Source organism: Suncus etruscus, chromosome 12 (genome assembly GCF_024139225.1).
Source record: "Suncus etruscus isolate mSunEtr1 chromosome 12, mSunEtr1.pri.cur, whole genome shotgun sequence".
Taxonomy (NCBI): Eukaryota; Metazoa; Chordata; class Mammalia; order Eulipotyphla; family Soricidae; genus Suncus; species Suncus etruscus.
Window position 1 is genome coordinate 3964424 of NC_064859.1, and position 26394 is coordinate 3990817.

Below are 26394 nucleotides of genomic sequence, written 5' to 3' on the forward strand. Positions count from 1 at the left end.
CAACTACAAAGGTTAATGGCTCCCTTGCATTGGCATTTACCTCTTTCTTGCCATGGCATCAGAGCAATAGCACCAAATGCAAGATGAGGATTATTCTGTTGTTGTTTTTCTTTCTGGCCATACCCAGTGGCACTCACGGGTTACTCCTGGCTCTGTGCTACAAAATGGCTCCGGCAGTTTCAGGGGACCATATGGGATGCCAGGGGTTGAACCTAGGTCTGCCCCGGCTCAGCCTTGTGCAAGGCAAACGCCCTATAGCTGTGCTATTACTCCAGCCCCCAAGACTATGATTCTTATAAGTTTTCTGTGACCCCACAGGACATAGACGCATACTGAACCACCCAAACAAGGAGGGAAGTCCAGGTCCCAGGCGAACAAGCCTGGGGCAGTTTGGGACTGATACCAGAAATGGACACAAAAGTTAGTCCAATACCTGTCAACAAGTCTAGTTTGGAACCTGCCCCCCACCCCCTTTCCTTTTGGTTTTGGGTCACAATCGGCAGTACTCAGGGGTTACTCTAGCTCTATGCTCAGAAATCGCTCCTGGCAGACTTGGGAGACCATATGGGATGCCGGGATTCGAACCACCGACCTTCTGCATGAAAGGCAAACGCCTTACCTCCATGCTATCTCTCCGGCCCCATGGAACCTGCCCCTTTCACACAGCTTTAATTTAGGAGATTGCCTATTGCTGACAACACAGCAGCAGGGTCTCTGCTTGGTGCACCAGAGACTGAACTCACAGCCTCATACTTACAAGGCAGCAGCTTTTTGCCACTGAACCAATCCCCAAATCCTGAAACCTGCTCCTGAAATCTGCATGTAGAAGTTTGTGATAGGGGCTATGCCTGAGGTTGAAATGTACACAGAAATATCCACAGAAACACTCAAATGTCCCCACAATGAAGAAGGCCAAATCCAGTCTCTTTTCCTGAAGTCCTCATCTTTGACTATGGACTTGTTTATTATGATTCTAAAGCCCCAGATGGGACAGAGAACTTAAGGAAGCCAATTCTTCACTCTGGCTCCATTCACCCCAGACAACTTACCAAAGAAGTGCGTGGAACAGAGGGGATCCAAAAGAGGCAAAAAAAATATGGCTCACTTCTTCACTCTGTAAAGGGCATCAGTGTCTCCAAATCTGTTCAGACTTGGGACCTTTCCTGGACTCAAGAGATTTCTCCTTGGCAGCCACAGAGCTCGGACAAGTGTGAAACAAGGAAGGCAGGGCTTTGATCAGCGCTACAATCAGTCACTCTCTCTGACACTGGTCCGAGTGTCCGCCCAAGCAATCCTCAGAGGCCTGCAGCTGTTCGGTCTGTGGAGTAGAAGGTTGAGCTTTCTCTTCCCTGCTTGCTCCTTGAAGCCGCCGAGCTCTCTGCTGTCCCCTCTGGTCCCCAGACAGCTGCTTGGGGGTTGTGTGTGTGTGTGTGTGTGTGTGTGTGTGTGTGTGTGTGTGTGTGCGCGCGCGCGCGCTTGTGCGTGTGTGTAATTTATTGTTCTGCTGTTGCTGGCTCATCACCTGTTGCTGGCTTCTCAACCTGTGTTTCTGGGGGAATCAGATACTGCACTTCCTCTGTACTAATGGCTACTTTATCTGGCTGGAGCCACCTCTTGAAATGTTCCAACGTGCTAGGAGAAAGAGAGAGAGAAAAGGATGTGTGTGTCAGATCTCCATGATAAATTATTCAATGATTATTCCAGTTACTCCAATGCTGCCTTCCCACCCACCTCCACTTTCTCCCCACCATTGTGCAACAGTAACTTCCATGGTGGAGAACCGTGCTACTCCACTGGCAGCCATGCATCCTGGTAGCTCTGTGGCATCCTTTACCCCCTAGTGGGCACTTGGGGCTAAAAGCAGCACCAGTCCCTCTTCAGATGTAGTTTCTGATGCAGGGGTCCTCAAACTTTTTAAACAGGGGGCCAGTTCACTGTCCCTGAGACCATTAGAGGGTCTGACTATAGTAAAAACAAAACTTATGAACGAATTCCTATGCACACTGCATATATCTTATTTTGCAATAAGAAACAAAACAGATACAAATACAGTATGTGGCCCGCAGGCCATAGTTTGAGGACCACTGTAAGATGGCTTGATGAAAATAGCTAAAGAGTACATGTCTCTGGCCTGCCCTTTTTTGCCTCAGAACTGAGAGAACATTGTCCAGGGGATGCAACATTTGAATAAGTGCCAATTTATTAGTAAGTCAGAAGACAAAGCACCGAAGCCAGAGAGATAGCATGGAGGTAGGGCATTTGCCTTTCATGCAGAAGGTCATTGGTTCGAATCCCAGCATCCCATATGGTCCCCCAAGCCTGCCAGGAGCGAGTTCTGAGCGTGGAGCCAGGAGTAATCCCTGAGCACTGCTGGGTGTGACCCAAAAACCAAAAACCAAAAAAAAAAAAAAAAAAAAAAGAAAGAAGACTAAGCACCTTGTAATCTCTTATTCTTATTTGTTTATTTATTTATTAGATTTTGGGCTACACCCAGCAGCACTCGGGTTACTCGTGGCTCTGTGCTCAGAAATCACACCTGGATCGGCCACTTGTAAGGCAAATGCCCTATTGCTGTGCTATCTCTTCAGCCCCTTGAAATCTTTTCTACCGGAGGCCAATTCATTATACTCACAGACTATATTGTGCTATGTATCAACTTTGAGTAATTTTATAGTCATTTTTGTTTATTTCATCCTATAGCAAGTCCCCAAGTGGAAATATCTGAGCATCAATGCCTCTTGGCAAAGGAATAATTACTCTGTTATGAGGTTTTGCTTGTTTGAATCCACGGTGAGGTAAAAAACTTCCGCATGTTCCTTCAGAACCTTCTACTCTAAAGCTATGAGACATTTCTAGTAAAATATAAACGCTTAGAATAACGCAACTACATTTTATGCTCTTTAATAGTACAAAATATGTATGCAAAGCATACAATGCACTCAGCCATTAAGCTATTTCCAGCCCACCAGCATAAAGCCATACCTGGCAGATGACACATACCTATCAACTCATGGGAGAAATATAAAGACAGTTTATTTCTCCACTCATTACTCCTTTACCAAAAAATACCAGGAAAGGGGGCTGGAGTGATAACACGTAGTAGGGCATTTGCCTTGCATGTGGCCAACCTGAGTCAGACCTGGGTTCAATCCCCAGCATCCCATATGGTCCCCCTACCCTGCCAGGAACAATTTCTTCTTCTTCTTCCTCTTTTCCTTTTGGCCACACCCATTGGCACTCAGGGGTTACTCCTGGCTCAGAAATCACTCCTGGTTTGGGGGACCATATCGGACGCTGGGAGATCAAACCGTGGTCCGTCCTAGGCTAGCACTTGCAAGGCAGACGCCTTACCTCTAGTGCCACCACTCCGCCCCAGCCAGGAGCGATTTATGAGCGCAGAGCCAGGAGTACCCTCTGAGCGCCACCCGTGTGGCCCCCGAAACAAAACAAAACTACAACAACAAAAACCAAGAAAGGGATCACCTATGGCCTTCACATATGTGAAGAACAATTTGCTACAAAATTCACTAGTATTTCCTGGTGCTTGTTTTAAACTGGGACCAATAACCACAGCTAGGGAACTAAACTTTGTCCATCATACTAACTCTTCCTTTACCTTCCTTTTCTATTATTATTTCTGCCCTCCTTTTTGTTCTTGTTCGTGTGGCTGCTGCAGTAACCAGGGCTTGTACACATGCCTGGCTGTGGTACTGCACATCTTTAGTTAGCCATGGAGCGCGCCAAGGGTCACACCCTGTTTTGTGGTGCTCACACATATGTGGCTAGAGGGGGTGGTGTGAGGGATGTAAACATAAAACACAACCTCTAATAGTACTAGAAAACATGGCCCTTACAATAAAAACTTACTTATTTGGTTTTTGGGTCACACCGGTGGTGCCCAGGGGTTACTCCTGGCTCTGCGTTCAGAAATCACCCTTGGAAGGCTTGGGAGACCATAAGGGATGGCAGGAATCGAATTAGGGTCCGTCCTGGGTTGGCCGAGTGCAAAGCAAATGCCTTACCGCTGTGCTATCTCTCTAGCCCCTAAAATAAAAATTTAAAACAGAGGCCAGAGAGATAGCAGTGAGGTAGGGCATTTGTCTTGCATGCAGGACAGGTGGTTCAAATCCTGGCATCCCATATGGTCCCCTGAGCCTACCAGGAGCGATTTCTGAGCGTAGAGCCAGGAATAACCCCTGAGTGCTGCTGGGTGTGACCCAAAAACCAAAAACCAAAAAAAACCAAAAAACCAAAAAAAAAAAAAAAAAAAAAAGAGGGGCTGGAGAGATAGCATAGAGGTAAGGCGTTTGCCTTGCATGCAGAAGGTCGGTGGTTTGAATCCCAGCATCCCATATGGTCCCCCAGCCTAACAGGAGCGATTTCTGAGCATAAAGCCAGGAGTAACCCCGAGCGCTGCCGGATGTGACCCCCCCCCCAAAAAAAAGAAACAAAAATTAAAAAAAGTATCTGATCTCTGGCATATGATTACCCTTTTTAATTTGGGTGGGGGCACACCTGGCGGTGCTCAGGGACCATATGAGATGCCAGGGATTGAACCTGGGTTGACTGTAAACACCCTACCTGTGCTACTGTTCCAGTTCCCAATCACCCTTTATCATGTTAGTCCCCTTCTTCTATCCTAGAAAAATTCCAGGTCTGGGGCTGGAGCAGTGGCACAAGCAGTAGGGCATTTGCCTTGCATGAGTCAACTTAGGTCGGACCGCTGTTTGATTCCCCCTAGCCAGGAGTGATTTCTGGGCACAGAGCTAAGAGTAACCCCTGAGCATCACTGGGTGTGGTCCAAAAATCAAAAAACAAAACAGAAATTCCAGATCCCTTTCCCATTCACTATCTTAGGATATTTTCAAATCAATATTTGGAAAAGGGACTAACCCTATCAATGCTCAGGGGTTACTTTTTCTTTTTCTTTTTGGGCCACACCTGGTGGCGCTTAGGGGTTACTCCTAGCTCTGCACTCAATTATTGCTCCTGGCTAAAATGGGTCTGTCCAGTGCATGCAAGGCATATGCACTGACACTGTGCTGTCGCTCTGGCTTATTAGGGGTTATTTGTGGCACTGCACTCAGAAATCACTCCTGGCAGGCTCAGGGGCCGTACAGAATGCTGGGGATTGAATTTCGGTCAGCCGTGTGCAAGGCAAGCACCTTTTCCACTGTCCTCTCTCTCCAGCCCCACAAATCTTCAGTGACTTATCTTTCAATGTCAGGAATCCAACTCAAGTCCTCCACACACAAGGCACGTACTCTACCACTGAATCTGCTCCCAACCTCTTGATTTGAGACACAGGTATACAATTAGATTTTTTCTTTTTTTCTTAAAAAAAAAAATACTTCTGGAAAGAGCAAATAGAAGAATCTTATGGGCCGGAGAGATAGCATGGAGGTAAGGCGTTTGCCTTTCATGCAGGAGGTCATCGGTTCGAATCCCGGCGTCCCATATGGTCCCCCGTGCCTACCAGGAACAATTTCTGAGCCTGGAGCCAGGAATAATCCCTGAGCACTGCCGGGTGTGACCCAAAAACCACAAACAAAAAAAAAAAAAAAAAAAAAAAGAAGAATCTTACAAAGAATGATTACATACATACATACATATACATATATATATATACATATATACATATATATATATGTATAAGCACGTATATACATTTTTGGGGTTTGAGTTTGCATCCAGTGGCAGTGCTGGCTATTCCTGGCTTTGTGCCTTGGGGACCATGTGCGACTGAGGGTTGAGCCATGGTCAGCTGCATGCAAAGCAAGTACCATAACCTCTGTATTCTCGCCCTGGTCTCTACGAAGGACGATTTTCGCTCAGCAAAAAACAAAGTTGATGTTGATATTAACTCCTGCCTGGACCCAGACATTACTCACCCTGAATGGGTTTTTGTTTTCTTTTCAGTACCAGGGATGGACGCCATGATCTTCTACTGCAAGGCAAGCACTTGTCTAATGAGTCCCGTCCTGTCACCTCTCTACATTCTCCAGAGTCAGAGAAGCACTAAATGAAAGAGACCAGAATTCAATTACCTCACGTCAGAGTCAAGTCCATCCACGAAGAACTCAGATGCTAACTTCTCTTGAAGAAACCGATCCCAGCTTTCCTTCTTGGCTTGAGCCAGGGTTCGAAGCATGTCTTTGGAAGTCACTTCTTCATTTAAACCTTTGATTCGTCTCAGTTTCTTCTCTAAAGAAAAAAGTGGAGCTTAACAGGTATAAAACTAAATCTAAAATGTAAAATATGGGTTGGAGTGATGCACAGCAGTAGGGCATTTGCCTTGCTCATGGCCGGCCTGGGACAGATCCAGGTTCAATCCCTGACATCCCATATGATCCCTTGAGCCTGCCAGGAATGATTTCTGAGTGCACAGCGAGGAGTAGCCCCTGAGCACTGCTGGGTGGGGCCCAAAACCAGAAAACAAACAACCCCCCCAAATAAATACAAATAAATAAAATGTAAAATATCAGCGGGCTGGGGCAATAAATGAGTGGATAAGGGGCTTGCCTTGCATATATCTGACTGGGGTTCTATCCGCAGCAATGCATATGGTTCCCTGAGCACCCTCAGGAGTGATCCTTGAGTAAAAAGCTAGAATTAAGCCCTGCACACTGTTGGGCATGGCCCAAGAACAAAACAAAGCAAAAATTGGGTCTCTCATTGATGCATATCACAATTCTTTAGAAAATAACTCTTTTTTTTTTTTTTTTTTTTTTGGTTTTTGGGTCACACCCAGCAGTGGCAGGGGTTACTCCTGGCTCTATGCTCAGAAATCGCTCCTGCGGGGGACCATATGGATGCTGGATTCGAACCACCATCCATCTTGGATCGGCTGCGTGCAAAGCAACGCCCTACTGCTGTGCTATCTCTCTGGCCAGAAAATAGCTCTTTTTGTGATATTTTTGACACACCCAGAGATACCTAGGAGTCACCCCTAAAAGTGCTTGGGGATCATGCAATGTTGGGGTTAAAACTAAGGTTCCTGTGTGAAAGGCATGCACTCAGCCTGTTGAGCTATTTCCTTAGCCCATAGCTCTTGTTTTCATGTTGCTTTGGGGCCACCCCTAGCTGGCTCTGCACTCACGGACCTCTCCCGAGGTGCCAGGAATTGAATGTGGGGTGGCAGCATGCAAGGCATGTGCCTACCAATTAAACCATTTCCCCGGCTCTTCTCGTTTTGTTTTGGGGCCACACCTGGTCGTGCTCAAAGGCCACCCTGAAAGTTATTCCCGCATCCACATGCAGTGCTGTGGTGGAATGGGGTCAGCTACATGCAAGGCAAGAGCCGTAAAACTTGTTCTATCAGGGGCCAGAGAGATTGCACAGTGGTAAGGTGTTTACCTTGCATGTGGCCGACCCAGGATGGACCCAAGTTTGATTCCTGGCATCCCATGTGGTCCCTTGAACCTACCAGGAGCAATTTCTGAGTGCAGAGCCAGGAGTAACCCCTGAGCATCCTGGGTGTGGCAACAAACAAGCAAACAAACAAACTGTACTATCTCTCCAGCTCATTCTTTAGAAAACAAAACAAAACATAACAAAAAGAAGCAAGAAAAATGTCAGAAGATGGTTCAGTGGCTAAGGAGCTTGCCTTAGAAGAGAAGGCTGCAGATTAGATCCCCACTGTTAAAATTCTTGATGTTTGGGGCTACAGAGATAGCATGGAGGTAAGGCGTTTGCCTTTCATGCAGAAGGTCAGTGGTTCGAATCCCGGCATCCCATATGGTGCCCCGAGTGTGCCAGGAGTGATTTCTGAGTGAGTGCTGCTGGTTGTGACCCAAAACCAAAAACAACAACAACAAAATTCTTGATGTTTAAGATACAGACAGTTCGGCTGTGTGTCCCTGTCAGATCTGGGATTTGAGATTCCTGATGATGCAGGTGAGTCCAGCCACATCACAGCCAGGCAGGTAGGGGTAAGCACTGCAGCTATGAAGGTGTCCTCCCGTAAGCATCACAACTTAAAAGATGAGAACCAGGGGCCGAAGAGATAGCACAGCAGTAGGGCGTTTATCTTGCACGCAGCCGACCCAGGACTGATAGTGGTTCTAATCCCAGCATCCTATATGGTCACCCAGCCTGGCAGGGAAGATTTCTGAGCACAGAGCCAGTAGTAACCTCTGAGCACCGCTGGGAGTGACCCAAAAACCAAAACAAACAAACACACACACAAAAGATGAAGACCATAACTAAGCTTGCATGTGACCTGCCTGGCCATCACAGTAATAAGATCAACAATATTAGAAGAGGGCAGGAGAGAACAGACAAAGGGAAATGGACATTTTTTTTTCCTCACAGTGTTCTCATTGTTCATTCTATCAATTCAGTTTTTAGTCCCAGTAAAAAGAAAAGTCCTGGGTTCTTAGAAATCGACGGTCTGGGGCCGGGCGGTGGCGCTAAAGGTAAGGTGCCTGCCTTACCTGCGCTACCCTAGGACGGACCACGGTTCGATCCCCCGGCGTCCCATATGGTCCCCCAAGCCAGGAGCGACTTCTGAGCGCATAGCCAGGAGTAACCCCTGAGCATCACCGGGTGTGGCCCAAAAACCAAAAAAAAAAAAAAAAAAAAAAAAAAAAGAAATCGACGGTCTATTTCCCAGAAGTAACAGTAGCTCAGCAGGCCTCTCTCTATGGAATGTGTTTCCCTGGCTTGCCGTGTGTACACTGTCATCTTCTATTTCACTTACTGAAAACAGCCTCAAGAATGAAGGTTTCTGTTTGTTTATTTTTGATTTTTTTTCTTTTTTGTTACAGTGGCTGCTAAACCTCATAAGAAAAATTACAGAAAATGTGAGACTCAGTGTTTCACAAGCCACTAATCTGACTCAATGAGAATTCAGTAATAAGAACTGTTAAGGTTTCGAGGGCTGGGAGATAGTTCAAAGGGTTGGTGTATGCTGGAGGCCTGAAAGGTCCCCTTTAGACCACTGGGAACAAGACCCAAGCACTGAAAAAGAAGCCACTGAGTACTGCCAGGTGTGGCCCCAACCTGCCAAGCCAAAACAAGTCAAAACTAAAAGAACCTGTGATTAAAGAAAAAGAATGTCCCATCTTTTTGTTATTATTGGCTTTTTTTTAGGCTATCCCTCAAGGATGCCCGAGGCTTACTCCTAGCTGAGGGATCACTCCTGGCAGGGCTCAGAAGACCAGATAGGGATGTCAGGAATCCAACCTGGGATGGCGATGTGCGAAGCAAGTACATCCAAGTACCTTTAGTCCTATGTCTCACACATTTTTAAAAGTTGCTCAACTTGGGGCCGGAGAGATAGCATGAAGGTAAGGCGTTTGCCTTGCGTGCAGAAGGTCAGTGGTTCAAATCCCGGCATTCCATATGGTCCCCTGAGCCTGCCAGGATCAATTTCTGAGCACAGAGCCAGGAGGAACCCCTGAGTGCTGCCGGGTGTGACCCCAACCCCCCCCCCACCCCGCCAAAAAAAAGTTCCTCAACTTATGGCCTGAATATTGGAGCCTAATGAAAATAAATATACTGTAGCACCTTGAGAGCAGCCCCTCAGATTTTCCAGTGATAGATGTTTGTCTTCTCCTTTAAGTATAAATGCTAAACAGATTTTGGTTTTGTTTTGTTTTTTTTGGGTCACACCCAGCAGCGCTCAGGGGTTACTCCTGGCTCTATGCTCAGAAATTGCCCCTGGCAGGTTCGGGGGACCATATGGGATGCCAGGATTCGAACCACCGACCTTCTGCATACAAGGCAAATGCCCTACTGCTGTGCTATCTCTCTGGCCCTACAAATTTTCTCTTTTAAAATGTCCAACAAGGGAGGCTGTAGTGGGGCCGGCGAGGTGGTGCTAGAGGTAAGGTGTCTGCCTTGCAAGCGCTAGCCAAGGAAGGACCGTGGTGTGTCCCATATGGTCCCCCCAAGCCAGGGGCAATTTCTGAGCGCGTAGCCAGGAGTAACCCCTTGAGCAGCAAACGGGTGAGGCCCGAAAAACCAAAAAAAAAAAAAAAAAAAAAAGAGACTGTAGTGATAGCACAGCAGTAAGGAGTAAGGTGTCTGCCCTGCACACAACCGACCAGGGACGGACCCAGTCATTCCCTGGCATCCCATATGGTCCCCGAGCTGGTCAGGAGCAACTTCTGAGAGCGCACGCACGCACACACACACACACACACACACACACACACACACACACACACACACACACACACGCACACGCGCACACACACACACGCACACACACACACACACACACACACACAGAGTACCAAAAAGTATATCACCACACACACACAGTACCAAAAAGTTTATCACCATTTATCTTCTTTTTTGGAGGGGGGGCCCACACCCAGTGATGCTCAGGGTGACTCCTGGCTATATGCCAATGCTTCTCAATTATTTTCTGTCATGACCAGCTAGGAAAAAGAAAACATTTTTTGTGCCCCCCCCCCCCCAGCGACTGTAAATAGTATCTTTATTCAAAAAAACTTGAACCTGCAAAACAAAAATATATAAACTAATTTGAGCTGATTTTTTAATCAGAGGTGATGTCTGGATTAATGGCTACAATGAACACGTTTTGCAATGCATAGCTTTCGAAGCGGGGTTTGAAGCAGGACACAGCAACTCTCAGCTCCAGACAAACAGAGACATAAACCCAGGGCTTAGCTTGTTATGACAGTGTTTGCCGAGGTCAAACGCACCCCCCTTTATGGAGCCTTGTGCCCCCGCTCCCCGCGGGGCGTGCCCCACTATTTGAGAAGCACTACTATATGCTCAGAAATCCTGGCTCGGGAGACCATATGGTAAGCTGGGAGATCAAACTGCGGTCCGTCGTAGGTCAGCCGCATGTAAGGCAAATGCCCTACTGCTGCGCCACCACTCTAGTCCCTTTTTTTTTTTTTTTAAAAACAGGAAAGAGCATGAACACAGTCCCCCACTACCACAAATTATGCAGTCAAGTTTCCCACGTTTGGGGAAATCGCAGGGGTCAACACACCCGAAGTGCAATGGGTGAGCCTCGTCCTGGGGAAACCACCTTCGTGATCATGGTATCTCCCCTGCCAGGTAAGTATTTTTTTTTTTTATTTAATGGTGGTGGGGATGTGGTAGTGTGTGGTGACCATTTATCTTCTATTTTAATTTAATCTTACCCTTGACTATAATAGTTGAGTAAAGGATGTTAATTTGGCCAGGGTGTAGGGAGCAGGGATGGTATACTAAGCCCAGAACTAGCAGAAACTATGATTTTCAATCTTGATTTAATTTCTAAATAAGTCAATATAAGTTTGTAGCTACTGATCAAATAAATAAAACACCCTTAGCCTAGGATGTGGTTAAATGGTAGATAGCCTTCCTTGCAGGGGCAAGACCCTGGGTTCAATCCCCAGTACTGCAAATAAAACAAAAAACGAAAGTACCTTAAAACTCCATCCAATAACTATATTTTTGTTGTTGCTTTTGAGTCACACCCGGCAGCACTCAGGGGTTACTCCTGGCTCTGCGCTCAGTAATCGCTCCTGGCAGGCTTGGGGGACCATATAGGATGCCAGGAGACGAACCCAGGTTCATCCCAGGAGGCCGCATGCAAGGCAAATGCTCTGCCACTGAACTATCACTCTGGACCTGCCAATAACTACTTTTTGTTGTTATAAGTTATATCAAGAGCTCATCCACCCTAAAAATCCTGCAGTGAATAAACATTAAACATTTCACTTTCTTTTTTTGTTTTGGTTTGTTTTATGGACCACACCTGGTGGTACTCAGGGGTTACTCCTGGCTCTGTGCTCAGAAATACCCTGAGCCTGCCAGGGGATTCCGGGAATTGAACCCAGGTCTGTCCTGTGTCGACCACATGCAAGGCAAATGCCCTACCACACTGTACTATCACTCTGGCCCCAACATTTGACTTTCTTGGGTTGGAGTAATAGCAGAGCAGGTAGTATGTGTGCCTTGCAAGTGGCCAATTTGGGTTCGATCCCCAGCACCCCATATGGTCCCTTGAGCATCACCAGAAGTAATATCTGAGTGCAGAGCCAGAAATCAGCCAGAGCACAGCTGGGTGTGGCCCAAAAATAAAAAAAATGAAGTTCTACTCTAGAAAAACCAGAAAGATAATACATCAGGGAAGGTGCTTGTCCTGCATGCAACTGATGCAGGTTTGCTTTCAACACCCCATCTGGCTCCTGGACCCACAGGAGGGTTCCCTGAGCTAAGAGCAAGAAGTAACTCCTGAGCACACAGGGATGTGGTCGAAACAAAACACACAAAAAGATCACTGTTGGGGCCGGAGAGATAGCATGGAGGTAGGGCGTTTGCCTTACATGCAGAAGGACGAGCCTGACAGGAGCGATTTCTTTTTTCTTTTTGTTTTTTGGGTCACACCTGGCAATGCTCAGAGGTTACTCCTGGCTCTATGCTTAGAAATTGCCCCTGGCAGGCACAGGAGACCATATGGGATGCCAGGATTTGAACCACCAACCTTCTGCATGAAAGGCAAACGCCTTACCAACAGGAGTGATTTCTGAGCGCAGAGCCAGGAGTAACCAATGAGCGCTGCCGGGTATGACCCAAAAACCCAAAAAAAAAAAAAACCAAAAAAACCCGAAAAAAAGATCACTATCCCTACACTATTCATTCCTCTGGGGTCCTCTTTTATATTTATATATACTTATTTGGCAATACAAATAATCCTTATAGGGGCTGGAGCGGTGGCGCAAGCGGTAGGACGTTAGCCTTGTATGAGCTGACGTAGGATGGACCGCGGTTCGATCCCCTAGCATTCCATATGGTCCCCCAAGCCAGGAGCGATTTCTGAGCACATAGTAACCGCTGAATGTCACTGGGTGTGGCCCCAAAACCAAAAAAAAAAAAAAAATCCTTATAAAATATAGCCTTGATTCTAAGAGACTATGGAATGTACTCTTTTGGCCTGGGAACGTTTTCCCTCTCTAAATGTGTCCTGCTCAGACAAGCAAAACCAGATGCCATTACACACTACCAACCAACCCTCCACTGTCTCCCACACTGTGCCACAGACAAAGGAAATGGCTCTTATCTTACAGAAAAATTATTCCTCTTCACTGATTTTAAAAAGACCAGTGGTGGGGCCAGAGAGGTGGCGCAGTGGTAGGGTATTTGCCCTGCACACAGCTGACCCAGGACAGACCGCGGTTCTATCCCCGAAGCTCCCCAAGCCAGGAGCAATTTCTGAGCTCATAGCCAGGAGCAACCCCTGAACATCACCAGGTGTGGGCCACCCCCCCCAAATGGGAGGGGCCTGGAGTGATAGCACAAGAGGTAGAGTATTTGCCTTGTGTGAATCCCCTGCATCCTGTATGGTCCTGAGTATGCCAGAAGTGATTTCTGAGTGCTGAGTCAGGAGTAAACCTTAAGTGTCACCAGTCATAAACAAAAAACGGACCAGTGGGAGGGTGCTTTAATTCAGGCCATTACTTTTCTGGATTACTCTTCAACAAAATCATAAAATGTATAAATTTTTTTTTTTGTTTTGTGACCATATCCAGCAAAGCTTAGTGCTTACCCCTGATTCTGCTTTGAAATTACTCTTTGCAGTGTTTGGGGAACCTTATAGGGATCAAACTAGGGGTGTGCTTGGGGTCAAACTAGGGTCAGTTGCATAAAAAGCAAACACATGAGGCCGGAGTGATAGCACAGAGGTAGGGCATTTGCCTTGGACGCAGCTGATCCAGGAAGGACTTTGGTTTGATCTCCAACATCCCATATGGTCACCCCTCCCCCAGCAAGGAGCAATTTCTGAGCACAATTCCAGGAGTAACCCAAGCATCACTAGGTATGGCCCAAAAAGCAAAAAAATAAAAAAAGGCAAACACCTTAACCTTGTGCCATATATGTCTTCATAACTGGAAATTTCTTTTCTTTTCTTTTTCTTTTGTTTTAATCTTTTGTTTTGTTTTGTTTTTGTTTTTTGTTTTTTCGGGCCACACCCGTTTGATGCTCATGGGTTACTCCTGGCTAAGCGCTCAGAAATTGCCCCTGGCTTGGGGGGGCCATATGGGACACCAGGGGATCGAACCGCGGTCCTTCCTTGGCTAGCGCTTGCAAGGCAGACACCTTACCTTTAGCGCCACCTCACCAGCCCCAATTTCTTTTATTTTTCTATACAAAAAATTCCTTTTTAATTTTAGGCATCATGATTTCCAATACTACTAATAGGTTTTCATGCATACAATGTTTCAACACCAGTGTTTCAAACCCCCAAGTCCTTCTCTCACACTCCCCACCTAGAAATACCTTATAACTGGGCACTGAAAAGCCAAAGGATGTGGTTTTTCTTAGACTATTGCTGCTTCTTTTTTTTTTTGGGGGGGGGGGGCCTTGGGCCACACCCAGCAGTGCTCAGGGGTTACTCCTGGCTCTGTGCTCAGAAATCGAATGTGGCAGGCACAGGGGACCATATAGGTACTGTGATTCAAACCAACTTTGGTCCTGGGACGGCCGCTTGCAAGGCAAACGCCATATCACTGTGCTATCTCTCCGGCCCCTATTGCTGCTTTTTTATCACTATGAAACAGAAGTTCTAACAGAATACAATAGTGAGTCTCTCCACGTGGCCCTGGCTACAAGCACTGCTATACTATCTTTATGGCTTCCAAGTTAACATTAACCCTCATCTTTCTCATTAGCCACTGTTCTACTTGTGCTTTTCTCATATTTTATTTCTTTATCATTAACAAAATTTGTTTTGTGTTCCTACTGTATTTCTTAGGAATCATGTAAACCCTGACTCTTGGGGCCGGAGAGATAGCACAGCGGTGTTTGTCATGCAAACAGCCAATTCAGGACCTAAGGTGGTTGGTTCAAATCCCGGTGTCCCATATGGTCCCCCGGTGCCTGCCAGGAGCTATTTCTGAGCAGATAGCCAGGAGTCACCCCTGAGCACTGCTGGGAGACACTACTCCTCCCCGCCCAAGAACTAAAGATTGGTTGTCAGTGGCTTAGACTTATTTTTTTCACCCAGGATAGAACAATCTGGCTATTGTTTTTGTTTCTTTGGGGTGGGAAACAAAACAAAATATAGAAGCATTGACAAACTTTTGTTATTTTAGGAAGAGGGGTTCCATCACCAATAATCAATCTGAAATACATCTATAATTACATTTGACAGATATAAATGGTGAGGATTAAAACAAACAAACAATGGGGCTGGAACTATTGCATAGCAGGTAGGTCATTCGCCTTGACCGTGGCCAACACAGGTTTCATCCCCATTTGATCCCTGGCATTCCATATGGTCCCCTGAACCAGCTGATTTTGGTCTGGGGGCCATGCCCTACAGATTACTGCTGGCTCTGAACTCAGAAATCGCTCCTGGCAGGCCAGGGGACAAAATAGGATGTCGGGGATAGGACCTAGGTCTGTCCTGGGTTGGCCACATGCAAGGCAAATGCCCTACCACTGTGTATCGCTCTGGTCTCCGAGTTTATGATTTTTTTAAAGCTATCCAACTTACCTAGAGAGGCTAAATATACTTCAGAATCCTGCAAGGGAGCCCAAGGCTTTGAGGCTGGCTGAACAACAAAGTCTGGCGCCATCTTCTGGCCTGCACCTGCAGGGTACGAATCCACAAAGGAGTCTGAGAAGGCATTGCTGGGACTATCTTCTTGGTCTGGGTTTGGCAGACAGGAACAAAGTTCAGCCCAAAGATCCAGGCCAGATCTTGTGGTTGCAGAATCCAAGCCCTCAAACATTTTCATTTGGAATCTGGGCTGAAAAACAAAGCATAAGTGAGCAAGAAAGGGCTGAAAGGATACACAGACTTATTGATATTCAGACATACATTTGTTTATCCACAGAAAGAAATAAGTGAGGGGCCGGAGAGATAGCATGAAGGAAGGCATTTGCCTTTCATGCAGAAGGTTGGTGGTTCGAATCCCGGGCATCCCATATGGTCCCCTGAGCCTGGCAGGAGCTATTTCTGAGCATAGAGCCAGGAGGAACCCCTGAGCGATGCCAGGTGTGACCCAAAATAAACAAATAAAAACAAACAATAAGAAAAATGTGGGGGCCGGGAAGGTGGCGCTAGAGATAAGGTGTCTGCCTTGTAAGCGCTACCAAGGAACGGACCGCGGTTCGATCCCCCGGCGTCCCATATGGTCCCCCCAAGCCAGGGGCGATTTCTGAGCACATAGCCAGGAGTAACCCCTGAGCGTCAAACGGGTGTGGCCCAAAAAAAAAAAAAAAAAAAAAAAAAGAAAAAAGTGGGCCTGGAGAGAGAATATAGCAGCAGGGCATTTGTCTTGCACATTGCCAACTTGGGTTTGATCCCCAGCATCCTATATGGTTCCCCAAGCCTGACAGGAGTAATTCCTGAGCATAGAACCAGGAGTAAACCTTGAGCACTGCTAGGTATAGCCCAAAAACCAAAAAAAAAAAAAAAGTAATAGGCTTTTTTTTAAAGGGTGAGGGTGGAGTGAAAAACAAACATCAAGAGTCAAGCCCAGGGGGGCCGGAGAGATAGCATGGAGGTTGGGTGTTTGCCTTGCATGCACAAGGACAGTGGTTCAAATGCCAGCATCCCATATGGTCCCCCAAGCCTGCCAGGAGTGATTTTTGAGAGTAGAGCCAGGAGTAACCCCTGAGCAGCGCCGGGTGTGAACCAAAAGCCAAAAACCAAAAAAAAAAAAAAAAAAAAAAAAAAAAAAGAATCAAGCCCAGGACCTCACACATTCAAGGCAAATGTTCTACCATTGAAACATATTCCCAGACCCCAGTGAATAGGCTTATAAATTTCTCCCAACAAAACATTTAAAGTCTATTAAGATGTTCTATGTTGGGCTGGAGCGAGAACACAACGGGGAGGGCATCCCATTTGGTCCCCAAGCCAGTCAGGACTAATTTCTTTTTTCTTGTTTTTTTTTTGGGGGGGGGGGGGCACACCTGGAGGTGCTCAGGGGTTACTTCTGGCTCTGCACTCAGAAATTGCTCCTGACAGGTTCAGGGGACCATTTGAGATGCCAGGAATCAAATCCTGGTCCATTCCAGGTCAGTCGTGTGCAAGGCAAATAAATGTCCTACTGCTGTGCTCTCATTCCATCCCCCAGAAACAATTTCTGAGCACAGAGCCAAGAGTAACCCCTGAGCGCTGCTGGGTAATGGCCCCAACCCCCCAAAATAAAAATGGAACATTTGGACCCAGAGCGATAGTACAGCAAATAGGGTGCTTTCCTTGCATGTGACTGACCTGCATTCAATCTCCAGCATCTCATATGGTTCCTGGAGCAGGAGTGACTCCTGATCACAGTGAGGAGTAACCACCGAGCACTGCTAGGTGGGCTCCCCCCCAACACAAAAAGGAACCTTCTGGTTTCTGGGTCACATCCGGCGGCACTCAGGGGTTACTCCTGGCTCTGTGCTCAGAAATTGCTCCTGGCAGTCAAGGACCATAGAAGATAGCAGGATTCGAACCATTGTCCGTCCTAGATCGGCTGCATGCAAAGCAAATGCCCTACCTCTGTGCTATCTCTCGGGCTGAAAAAGTAACTTCTAAGGGGATGGAGATATAGTACAAGGACTGAGGCACTCGCCTTGCATAAGACCAACCCTGGATCAATTGCTGGTACTCTGTATGATTCTCTGAGTACTGCCAATAGTGATCCCTGAGCATTACTGGGTATGGTCTCAAAGCAAACAAAGAAAAGGAACTTCTACTAATCAGATACAAAGACAGATCGACACTGGGTTGTTCCACTTATGATATATCTATAGCAGGGGTCCTCAAACTTTTTAAACAGGGGGCCAGTTCACTGTCCTTCAGACTGTTGGAGGGCCAGATTATAGTAAAAACAAAAATTATGAACAAATTTCTATGCACAGTGCATAGATCTTATTTAGAAGTGAAGAAACAAAATGGGAATACATACAATATGTGGCCCGCGGGCCGTAGTTTGAGGACCATTGATCTATAGTAATCAAATTCAAAAGTAGTAAGCAAGTAGCGTACATATCCCGTGGCTTGTATGGGCTCTATTAAGGGACTCTGGAGACAGTCCCTTCACATGGACGGTCCTATGTACTCTCATACTGGCTCCAGTTATGCTGGGAGGAGAGGCCTTTGGAAAGTCCCAGGGCACTGTAGCCAGAGTCCACGTTGGTCAGTCAAGTCACCGTGTTCATCCAGACCAAACTGCAGAACAAGGAACTTGTGGTTGAGGCTCTGAACCAGACCAAGTCCAAGTTTCCTGGTCACCATAAGATTTATATCAACAAGAAGTAGAGGGGCTGGACGATAGCACAGTGGTAGGGAGTTTGCCTTGCACTTGGCGGACCAGGGATGGACACAGGTTCGATCCCCTGCGCCTGTCAGGAGCGATTTTTGAACACAGGAGTCAGGAGTAATGCCTCAGATTCCCATGTGTGGCCCCGAAACAAAAACAAACACACACACAAACAACAACAACAACAAAACCAAGAAGTAGATTTTTACCAAATTTAATGTGAATGAGCTTGAAGACACGGTGGCTGAGAAGCAGCTCCTACCAGATGGCTGTGGGGTCAAATATCCCGAATCAAATGCCTCTAGACAAATTGTGCACATTGTACTCCAAGAGCATTGGAGCTGTGCCCCCTCCCAACCCATCCCTGCTCTATACCCAGCATTTACCACTCCATCCACCAACCAAAAGAAATCTTGCTTCTTAACAAGAGAGTGAGAGGAAGAGGGAGAGAGGGAGAGAGACAGAGAGAGAGAGAGTGGGGCCGGGCGGTGGCGCTAAAGGTAAGGTGCCTGCCTTGCCTGCGCTAGCCTTGGACGGACCACGGTTCGATCCCCCGGCGTCCCATATGGTCCCCCAAGCCAGGAGCAACTTCTGAGCACATAGCCAGGAGTAACCCCTGAGCGTTACCAGGTGTGGCCCAAAAACAAAAACAAAAACAAAAACAGAGAGAGAGAGAGGGAGAAAGAACAGTAAGTAAAATGGGAGTTATTAGGGGAAAGAGGAATTACTGTTCAATGGGTGCAGGGTTTCAGTTTGAGAAAATGATAAAGTTCTAGCGATGGTAATGGTTACAACAATGTGAATGCTGCCGGAGAGATAGCACAGCAGTGGTAAAGCATTTGCCTTGCACACAGCCAACCCAGGACAAATGGTTCGATTCCTGGCATCCCATATGATCGCCCGAACCCGCCAGGGCAATTTCCGAGCTCAGAGCCAGGAGTAATCCCTGAGCGCTGCCGGGTGAGACCCAAAAAAAAGAGAGAAAAAAAAAAGAGGTGAATGCCAGTGAACTGTACATGTGAAAATGGTTAAGGGGAAGGAGAGATGACTCAAAGGACTAGGGCACGGGCTCCGCTTGCCCGCTTCCATCAGAGGTGGGTTCTAAACAAAATCAAAACAAAAAGAGGGTTTAAAATAGTAAATTTTAGCTGTTTAATAGTTTAATTTTAAACTGATATAGGAGGGCACCTCTCCAAAATTTTCCTTCCAAGACCTTCAAAATGAGGGACTGGAGCGATAGCACAGCGGGTATGGCGTGTGCGGACCCATGTGGTTCCCCGAGCACTGTCAGGTGTCGCCGTCCCAAAAGAAAGCCGCAGCCGACGGAAACAAGGGACGGCGAGGCAGTAAGGGAGGTAAGGCGCTTGCCTTGCTGGCGCTGGCCTTGGTTCGCTCTCCCACGCCGAACAAGCTCCCTGCTCTGACAGGTGTGACTCCGGAGCCCTCAGCAGCCCCGGTGTGGTTCCACTCACAGATGGAACCGGAAACAAAGGTGTCCTGAACAAAAACCTCTCTGCATTCGTTCAGCCTACTGTATTCTTCCTCCCGTCGGGCTCAGGGTCTCGGGGTCAAGCGTGCCTGGAAGAAGGCGCCGTCGTGGCAAGGCCCTCGGGGTGCAAGGCCAGGGGCCACGCTTTCTAGGGACGGGCAAAGGCCTCAGGTCTGAACAGACAGCCCGGGACGTTTGGGTAGTTCTCGTCTCGTGGCGGGGGACTGTGAGGCCAGGGCGGAGAGCCGTCCGCCGGGAAGAGGAGTGTCCTGAGCGACCGTGTGGGCAGGCAGGCATCGCCTCGTCTGTCTTTATGTTGGGACCGGGGCGTCCGAGAAGCAACGTGTCCCCTTTGGCAGTTCCCCGGAGCCAAGCCCGTCCCTGTTTCCGCACACGGAGCACGAAAGCGAGCACGCGCGCGCGGAGGAGCCCGGCCGGGGCGGGGCGGGGCGGGGCCCGAGGCAGGAAGGGACGGGAAGGCCGCGGACGCTCGGCCGGGCCCAGGAGCCGCGTCCCGAGCACAGCCCGGGCGCCGAGCCTCAGCGGGAGCCCGCCGGCGCCCTGGGGCTGGGGCCTGGCCGCGGAACCGGGTGCCGTCGCCCCCTCGCACCTACCGCGACCGCGCGCCGCTGCCGCCCGCAGACGCCCGCACGCCGGCCGGGAGCTCCTCGTCGCCGGAAGCCGGAGCGGCCGGGCGGGGTCGCCGAGCCGCGGGCGGGGCCGGCAGTCCGCCCCTCGGCGCCCGGCCTGGGCCCGCGCGCGCGCCGACTGGCTCGCGGCCTCCGCGGGTGCGGAAGTGCGCGGCGGGGCCGGGCGGCGGTGGGCGGGACGAGCGCTGCCGGGAAACGGCCGGTGACGTCACGCGCCGCGCTCGCGTCCCGCAGGGCCGTCGCCCCGCCCTCCGCCGTCCTCGCCTCCGTGGCCCCGCGCTCCCGAGGCCCGTCGCCAGCCGGGGCTGTCCCGGTTCCGGTTCCGGTTCCGTCTGGAGACCGCTCGCGGGAGGGCGGAGGCCGCGTGCAGCCCGTTTGGCGTCCCGGACCCCGAGCCCGCCGAGCCGCCGTGCGCCGCGTAGAGCCGCGCGGACCCGACGCGCGCGCAGGAGCGGAAGCGAGGGCCGGCGGGAAGAAGGCGCGAGGCGGGACGAGCGCTGCCGGAAGCCGGCCGCAGGCCCACGGAGCCCGGCCGCGCTCCCCGCAGGAAGCCCCTCGCGCTGCTTGCCCGGCCGCCCCTGCCTGTGCTCGCCAGCGAAGCGGCCGCTTGACTTGTCGGCCACACTGGCCGCGCGCTCTGGCCCTCCGAGGAAGGCTCGGACGGACGGACGGACGGGGCCGGACACGACGCTCCGGCTGCTCCTCGGCCCCTGCAAGTAGCGCTTCGCGAACAACACTGGAGCTACCGAGAAGACTTGAGCATTCCCGAAGCCCCGTGGCCGCGGCCCCCGGCTTCCCCTCCTGGCCGGCGCTTCGAGCACACGCCGAAAAGCGCGACTTCCAGCAGGACGCCAGGGCAGGCGAACCCCGACGTCCCAGAGGGGCCCCGAGCCTGTCAGGCGCGAAAGACTTCGAGTGCGCAGCCAGGAGTGGCCACACACAGAAGCACTGCAGGGGCAGGCCGTTTGCCTTGCACGCAGCCAGTCGAGCATGAACGAGATTTCAACCCCAGCGTCCCATAGAGTCCCCCAAGCTAGGACCACTTTGTGAGCGCATAAGCAGGAGTAGCCCCCGACTGTCACAAACTGAAAAATTAAATAAAATAACTGCAGGCTCATACGGTGTGTGCCTTGCACACGGCCGACCCATAACAGGCCTGGGTTGGATCCCTGGCGTCCCATAGGGTCTCCCGAGCCTGCCAGGAGGGTTTTCTGACCACAAAGCCAGGCGTTAGCCCTGAGCACCGCTGAGTGTGGCCCCCAAACGAACAAAACCCAAAAAACTTTGCGCTCTCTCTCCCGGCCTTCCTTATACGCCACAGATGGATAAAACTATTTTCTCTACCCCCTCCCTCTGCCTCATTTCACTCAACATAATAGTCTCCAGGCCTATCCATGGATAGGAAAAATTTTATAACTTCATTTTTCCTAACAGCTGCATACTATTCCAATGTGTACAAGTACCATAGTTCCAATTAGCCACTCATCTGTTCTTGGGCATTTGGGTTATTTCCTGATTATAGCTATTCTAAGTAATGCTGCGATGAACATAGGAGTGCAGAGGGCATTTTTGTATTCTGTTTTTGTGTTACTGGTTATATCCCTAGGAGTGGTACTGCTGGATCATATGGGAGCTAAAAAAAATCCCATTTACAATAGTGCCACAGAAACTCAAGTACCTTGGAGTCAACTTATCTAAATAGGTTAAAGAATATACAAAGGGGCCGGAGAGATAGCATGGAGGTAAGGCGTTTATCTCTCATGCAGAAGGTCATCGGTTCGAATCCCGGCGTCCCATATGGTCCCCCGAGCCTGCCAGGAGCGACTTCTGAGCGTGGAGCCAGGAGTAACCCCTGAGCACTGCCGGGTGAGACCCCCCAAAAAAAAAAAAAAAACCAAAAAAAAAATATACAAAGAAAACTACGGAACACTGCTTTGAAGAAATGAGGACACAAGGACATAGAAACATACATATATCCTGCTCATTAATCAAAAGGATTAACATAATTAAAGTGTCAATACTCTACAAAGCATTGTATAGTTTTAATGCAATCTCCCTGAGGAATGACATTCTTCAAGGAAGTGGATCAAACACTCCTGAAATTCATTTGGAACAATAAACACCTACAAATAGCTAAAGCAACCCTTGCGATAAAGAAGATGGCAGACATCACCTTACCTAACTTTAAGTTGTACTACAAAATAACAGTCATTTAAAAAGCACATATTGGAACAAAGACAGACCCTCAGATGGATAGAATAGATCTGAGCACTCACAGGACATCCCCTAGACATACAATCAATTAATCTTTAATAAAGAGGCTAGAAATACAAAATGGAACAAAGAAAGCCTCTTCAACAAGTGGTATTGGGACAACTGGTCAGCAACATGCACAACAGCAAATTCAGGCCTCTCTTGAACAACATTTACAAAGGTCAAATCAAAAAGGATTAAAGACTTTGATATCAAAAAAAAAAGACTGGGGCCGGGTGGTGGCGCTGGAGGTAAGGTGCCTGCCTTGCCTGCGCTAGCCTAGGACGGACCTCGGTTCGATCCCCCGGCGTCCCATATGGTCCCCCAAGAAGCCAGGAGCAACTTCTGAGCGCATAGCCAGGAGTGACCCCTGAGCGTCACAGGGTGTGGCCCAAAAACCAAAAAAAAAAAAAAAAAAAGACTTTGATATCAGACCTAAAAACATAAGGTATATAGAAGAAAACAGGCAAAACACTCCATTACATTGAGACCAAATGCATCTTCACGCAGAAAACACCCCTGTTGGGCCCGGACAGATAGCACAGCGGTGTTTGCCTTGCAAGCAGCCGATCCAGGACCTAAGGTGGTTGGTTTGAATCCCGAATTCCGGTGTCCCATAGGGTCCCCCGTGCCTGCCAGGAGCTATTTCTGAGCAGACAGCCAGGAGTAACCCCAGAGCACCGCTGGGTGTGGCCCAAAAACCAAAAAAAAAAAAAAAATTGTTTTTTCCCACTGGGGCCGGAGAGGTGGCACTAGAGGTAAGGTGTCTGTCTGCCTTGCAAGCGCTAGCCAAGGAAGGACTGCGGTTCGATCCCCCAGCGTCCCATATGGTCCACCCAAGCCAGGGGCAACTTCTGAGCGCTTAGCCAGGAGTAACCCCTGAGCATCAAACGGGTGTGGCAAAAAAAATAAAAATATATTTCACCATCCTGCTACTCAAATAAGAATTATCTTCGTGCCTGTATCTTTTAATGGATTTTATGTTCATTAGTTTTTGCGCATATACATGGGGGGGTGTTGGGTGACACCTGGTGAAGCTCAGGAGTTACTCCTGGCTATGTGCTCAGAAATAGCTCCAGGCTTGGGGGACGATATGGGATGCTGGGGGAACTGCAGTCTGTCCTGGCTTAGAACGTGCAAGGCAAATGCCCTACCATTTGTGCCACCACTCTGGCCCCAGCTCATATACATTTTTTAAAGTGTCCCTTAGGGGCCGGAGAGGTGGCACTAGAGGTAAGGTGTCTGCCTTGCAAGCGCTAGCCAAGGAAGGACCGCGGTTCGATCCCTCAGCGTCCCATATGGTCCCCCCAATCCAGGGGCGATTTCTGAGCGCTTAGCCAGGAGTAACCCCTGAGCATCAAATGGGTGTGGCCCCCCCAAAAACAAAACAAAAAAAGTGTCCCTTAATATATATTGTCACTATTTTTTGTTGTTTTCCAGAAAGGCTGGACTAGAAGGCAGAGTTCTTTCTCCCCACATCTATGCAAGCACTAGTTGATCTTGTTCTTTGTGATGTGTGACAGTATCTGTGATATAAGTTGATACCTCTCTTCTTCCTGATGATTAGTGATGTGGAGCATTTTTTCATATACCTTTTGGCTATCTGTATTTTCTTTTTTGAGAAAATGTCTATTCATTTCTTCTCCCCATTTTTGGATGGGATTAGATTTTTTTTTTCTTATTGAGTTCTGTCAGTACCTTGTATATCTTAGATATTAATGCCTTATCAGATGGGTATTGGGTGAATAGTTTACCCAATTCCATGGGTAGCCTAGTCACTATTTCCTGTGAGGTGCAGAAGCTTCTCAGTTTAATGTTATCCCATTTGTTTATCTCTGCTTCTACTTGCTTGACAGGGGTGTTTTCTTTTTTTTTTTCTTTTTTTTTTTTTTTTTGGTAAAAATATATATATACTTTTTTGGTTTTTGGGCCACACCTGGCGGTGCTCAGGGGTTACTCTTGGCTGTCTGCTCAGAAATAGCTCCTGGCAGGCACGGGGGACCATATGGGACACCGGGATTCAGACCAACCACCTTTGGTCCTGGATCGGCTGCTTGCAAGGCAAACACCGCTGTGCTATCTCTCCGGGCCCAGAAAAAAATTTTTTTTTTTTTTTTGGTTTTTGGGCCACACCCTGTGACGCTCAGGGGTTACTCCTGGCTATGCGCTCAGAAGTTGCTCCTGGCTTCTTGGGGGACCATATGGGATGCCGGGGATCGAACCGCGGTCCGTCCTAGGCTAGCGCAGGCAAGGCAGGCACCTTACCTCCAGCGCCACCGCCCGGCCCCAGAAAAATATTTTTAACATTTATTTATTTAGGTTTTTGGGTCATGCCCAGTGGTTCTCAGGTGTTACTCCTGGCTTTGTGCTCAGAAATCACTCCTGGCAGGCTCAGGGAACTATGTGGGATGCTGGGAATCAAACCTGGGTCCTTCCCGGGTTGGCCACATGCAAGGCCAAATGCCCTACTGCTGTCTATTGCTCTGACCTCAGGATGGTGAAATTATTAAAAAAATTAATGAGATACAGTTATACAGTTCTTGATTAAGTTTTGGTCATACAATGTCCTACACCTATCCCTTTACCAATGCACGTTTCCCACCTCCAATGTGCGCCAATGTCTCCCACCCCACCCCATCACCCAAAATGAAGATGGACATTCCTCAATAAACTAGAAATTGAGCTTCCATATGACCCAGCAATACTGTTCCTGGGAATATATTGTAGGGATTCAAAAATGATAGTGAAGCATTTAATGGGTTAGGTTATTAAGGAAATAAAGTAAATATTTTTTGGATTTAATTAATATATATATTTTTTCTTTTTTAAGCACCGTGGTTACTAACATAATTGTCATGTTATACAAAGAACACCCCCCTTCACCAGTGCAACATTCCCACCGCTATTACCCCCCATCTCCCTCCTCCCCACACAGCCTGCATTCGAGGCAGGCATTCTACTTCTACTCATTGACATTGTTGTGGTAATTGCTAGTGTAGTTCTTTTTCTTTTTTTGGTTTTTGGTTTTTGGGCTACACCAGGTGGCGCTCAGGGGTTACGCCTGGCTATGTGCTCAGAAATTGCTCCTGGCTTGGGGGACCATAGGGGATGGAATCACCATCTGTCCTAGCCTTGCGCTGAGACGCCTTACCGCTTGCACCACTGCTCCGGCCTCTAGTGTAGTTATTCTTCTAACTGCACTCACTACTCTCTGTGGTAAGCTTCATATGATAAACTGGTCCTTCCAGCCCTCATCTCTGGGGATTATAACAATAATGTTATAATAATTATTTTTCAAAGGAGTAAATTCTAAATTCAGTTGTGTAGTAAGAATTCATTCTCCACTTAGAAAATCTAAAAGAAGTACAAATTTAAATTAGAGGAAGATGTCAGAAACTTATTCACTTGATCCTCTTTACCAGCAAAGAGTTAAAAGTGGGGGGGGGAGCTGGAAAGATAGCATGGAGTAGGGCGATTGCCTTGCCTACAGAAGGGCGGTGGTTCTAATCCCAGCATCCCATATGGTCCCCGTGGCCTGCCAGGGGCGATTTCTGAGTGTGGAGCAAGGAGTAACCCCTGAGCGCAGCTGGGTGTGACCCTCCCCCCAAAAAAAGTTAAAAGGGAATAGAATCTGAGCTATTGCTAACTTGTTTAAATTATGTCTAAAGGGTTTCCTAAAAATAGTGTCTCAAGGGCTGGAAGCGGTGGTGCAAGCGGTAGGGCATCTGCCTTGCACACACTAACCTAGGATGGACCATGATTTGATCCCCCC

General features: G+C 48.3%; 1 protein-coding gene, 1 non-coding gene and 1 pseudogene across 3 annotated transcripts; all 3 read right to left on the reverse strand.

The window, feature by feature from the left end:
- Positions 1-1445: 1445 nt before the first annotated feature.
- On the reverse strand, positions 1446-18547 carry CCDC32 (coiled-coil domain containing 32). Of its 2 annotated transcripts, XM_049785228.1 has the most exons (4): positions 18459-18547; positions 15467-15740; positions 6048-6204; positions 1446-1632 (listed from the first exon to the last, which is right to left on the reverse strand). In XM_049785228.1, exons 2-4 carry the CDS (start codon positions 15708-15710, stop codon positions 1494-1496), a joined length of 540 nt encoding a protein of 179 aa, XP_049641185.1. In that variant the 5' UTR covers positions 15711-15740; positions 18459-18547; the 3' UTR covers positions 1446-1493. The 2 variants fall into 2 exon arrangements, with proteins under 2 accessions (XP_049641185.1, XP_049641186.1); XM_049785229.1 differs by lacking the exon at positions 18459-18547 and having other exon boundaries at positions 15467-15790.
- LOC126025365 (U1 spliceosomal RNA) lies at positions 10885-11048 on the reverse strand. The gene has a single exon (XR_007501375.1). It is a non-coding gene; the product is annotated as a U1 spliceosomal RNA (small nuclear RNA).
- Positions 18548-21111: 2564 nt separating the features above from the next.
- The window catches only part of LOC126024574 (KAT8 regulatory NSL complex subunit 2-like), a 30366-nt pseudogene continuing 25083 nt past the window's right edge, over positions 21112-26394 (reverse strand).

Bases quoted from the DNA above. Each gene is read 5' to 3' on its own strand.
- CCDC32 (XM_049785228.1), bottom strand. From the start codon at position 15,710: ATGAAAATGTTTGAGGGCTTGGATTCTGCAACCACAAGATCTGGCCTG. The intron at 6,205-15,466 runs GTAAGTTGGATA...TTTTTTCTTTAG, and splicing joins AGTATATTTAGCCTCTCTAG to AGAAGAAACTGAGACGAATC. The intron at 1,633-6,047 runs GTAATTGAATTC...TCTTTCTCCTAG, and splicing joins GGACTTGACTCTGACGTGAG to CACGTTGGAACATTTCAAGA.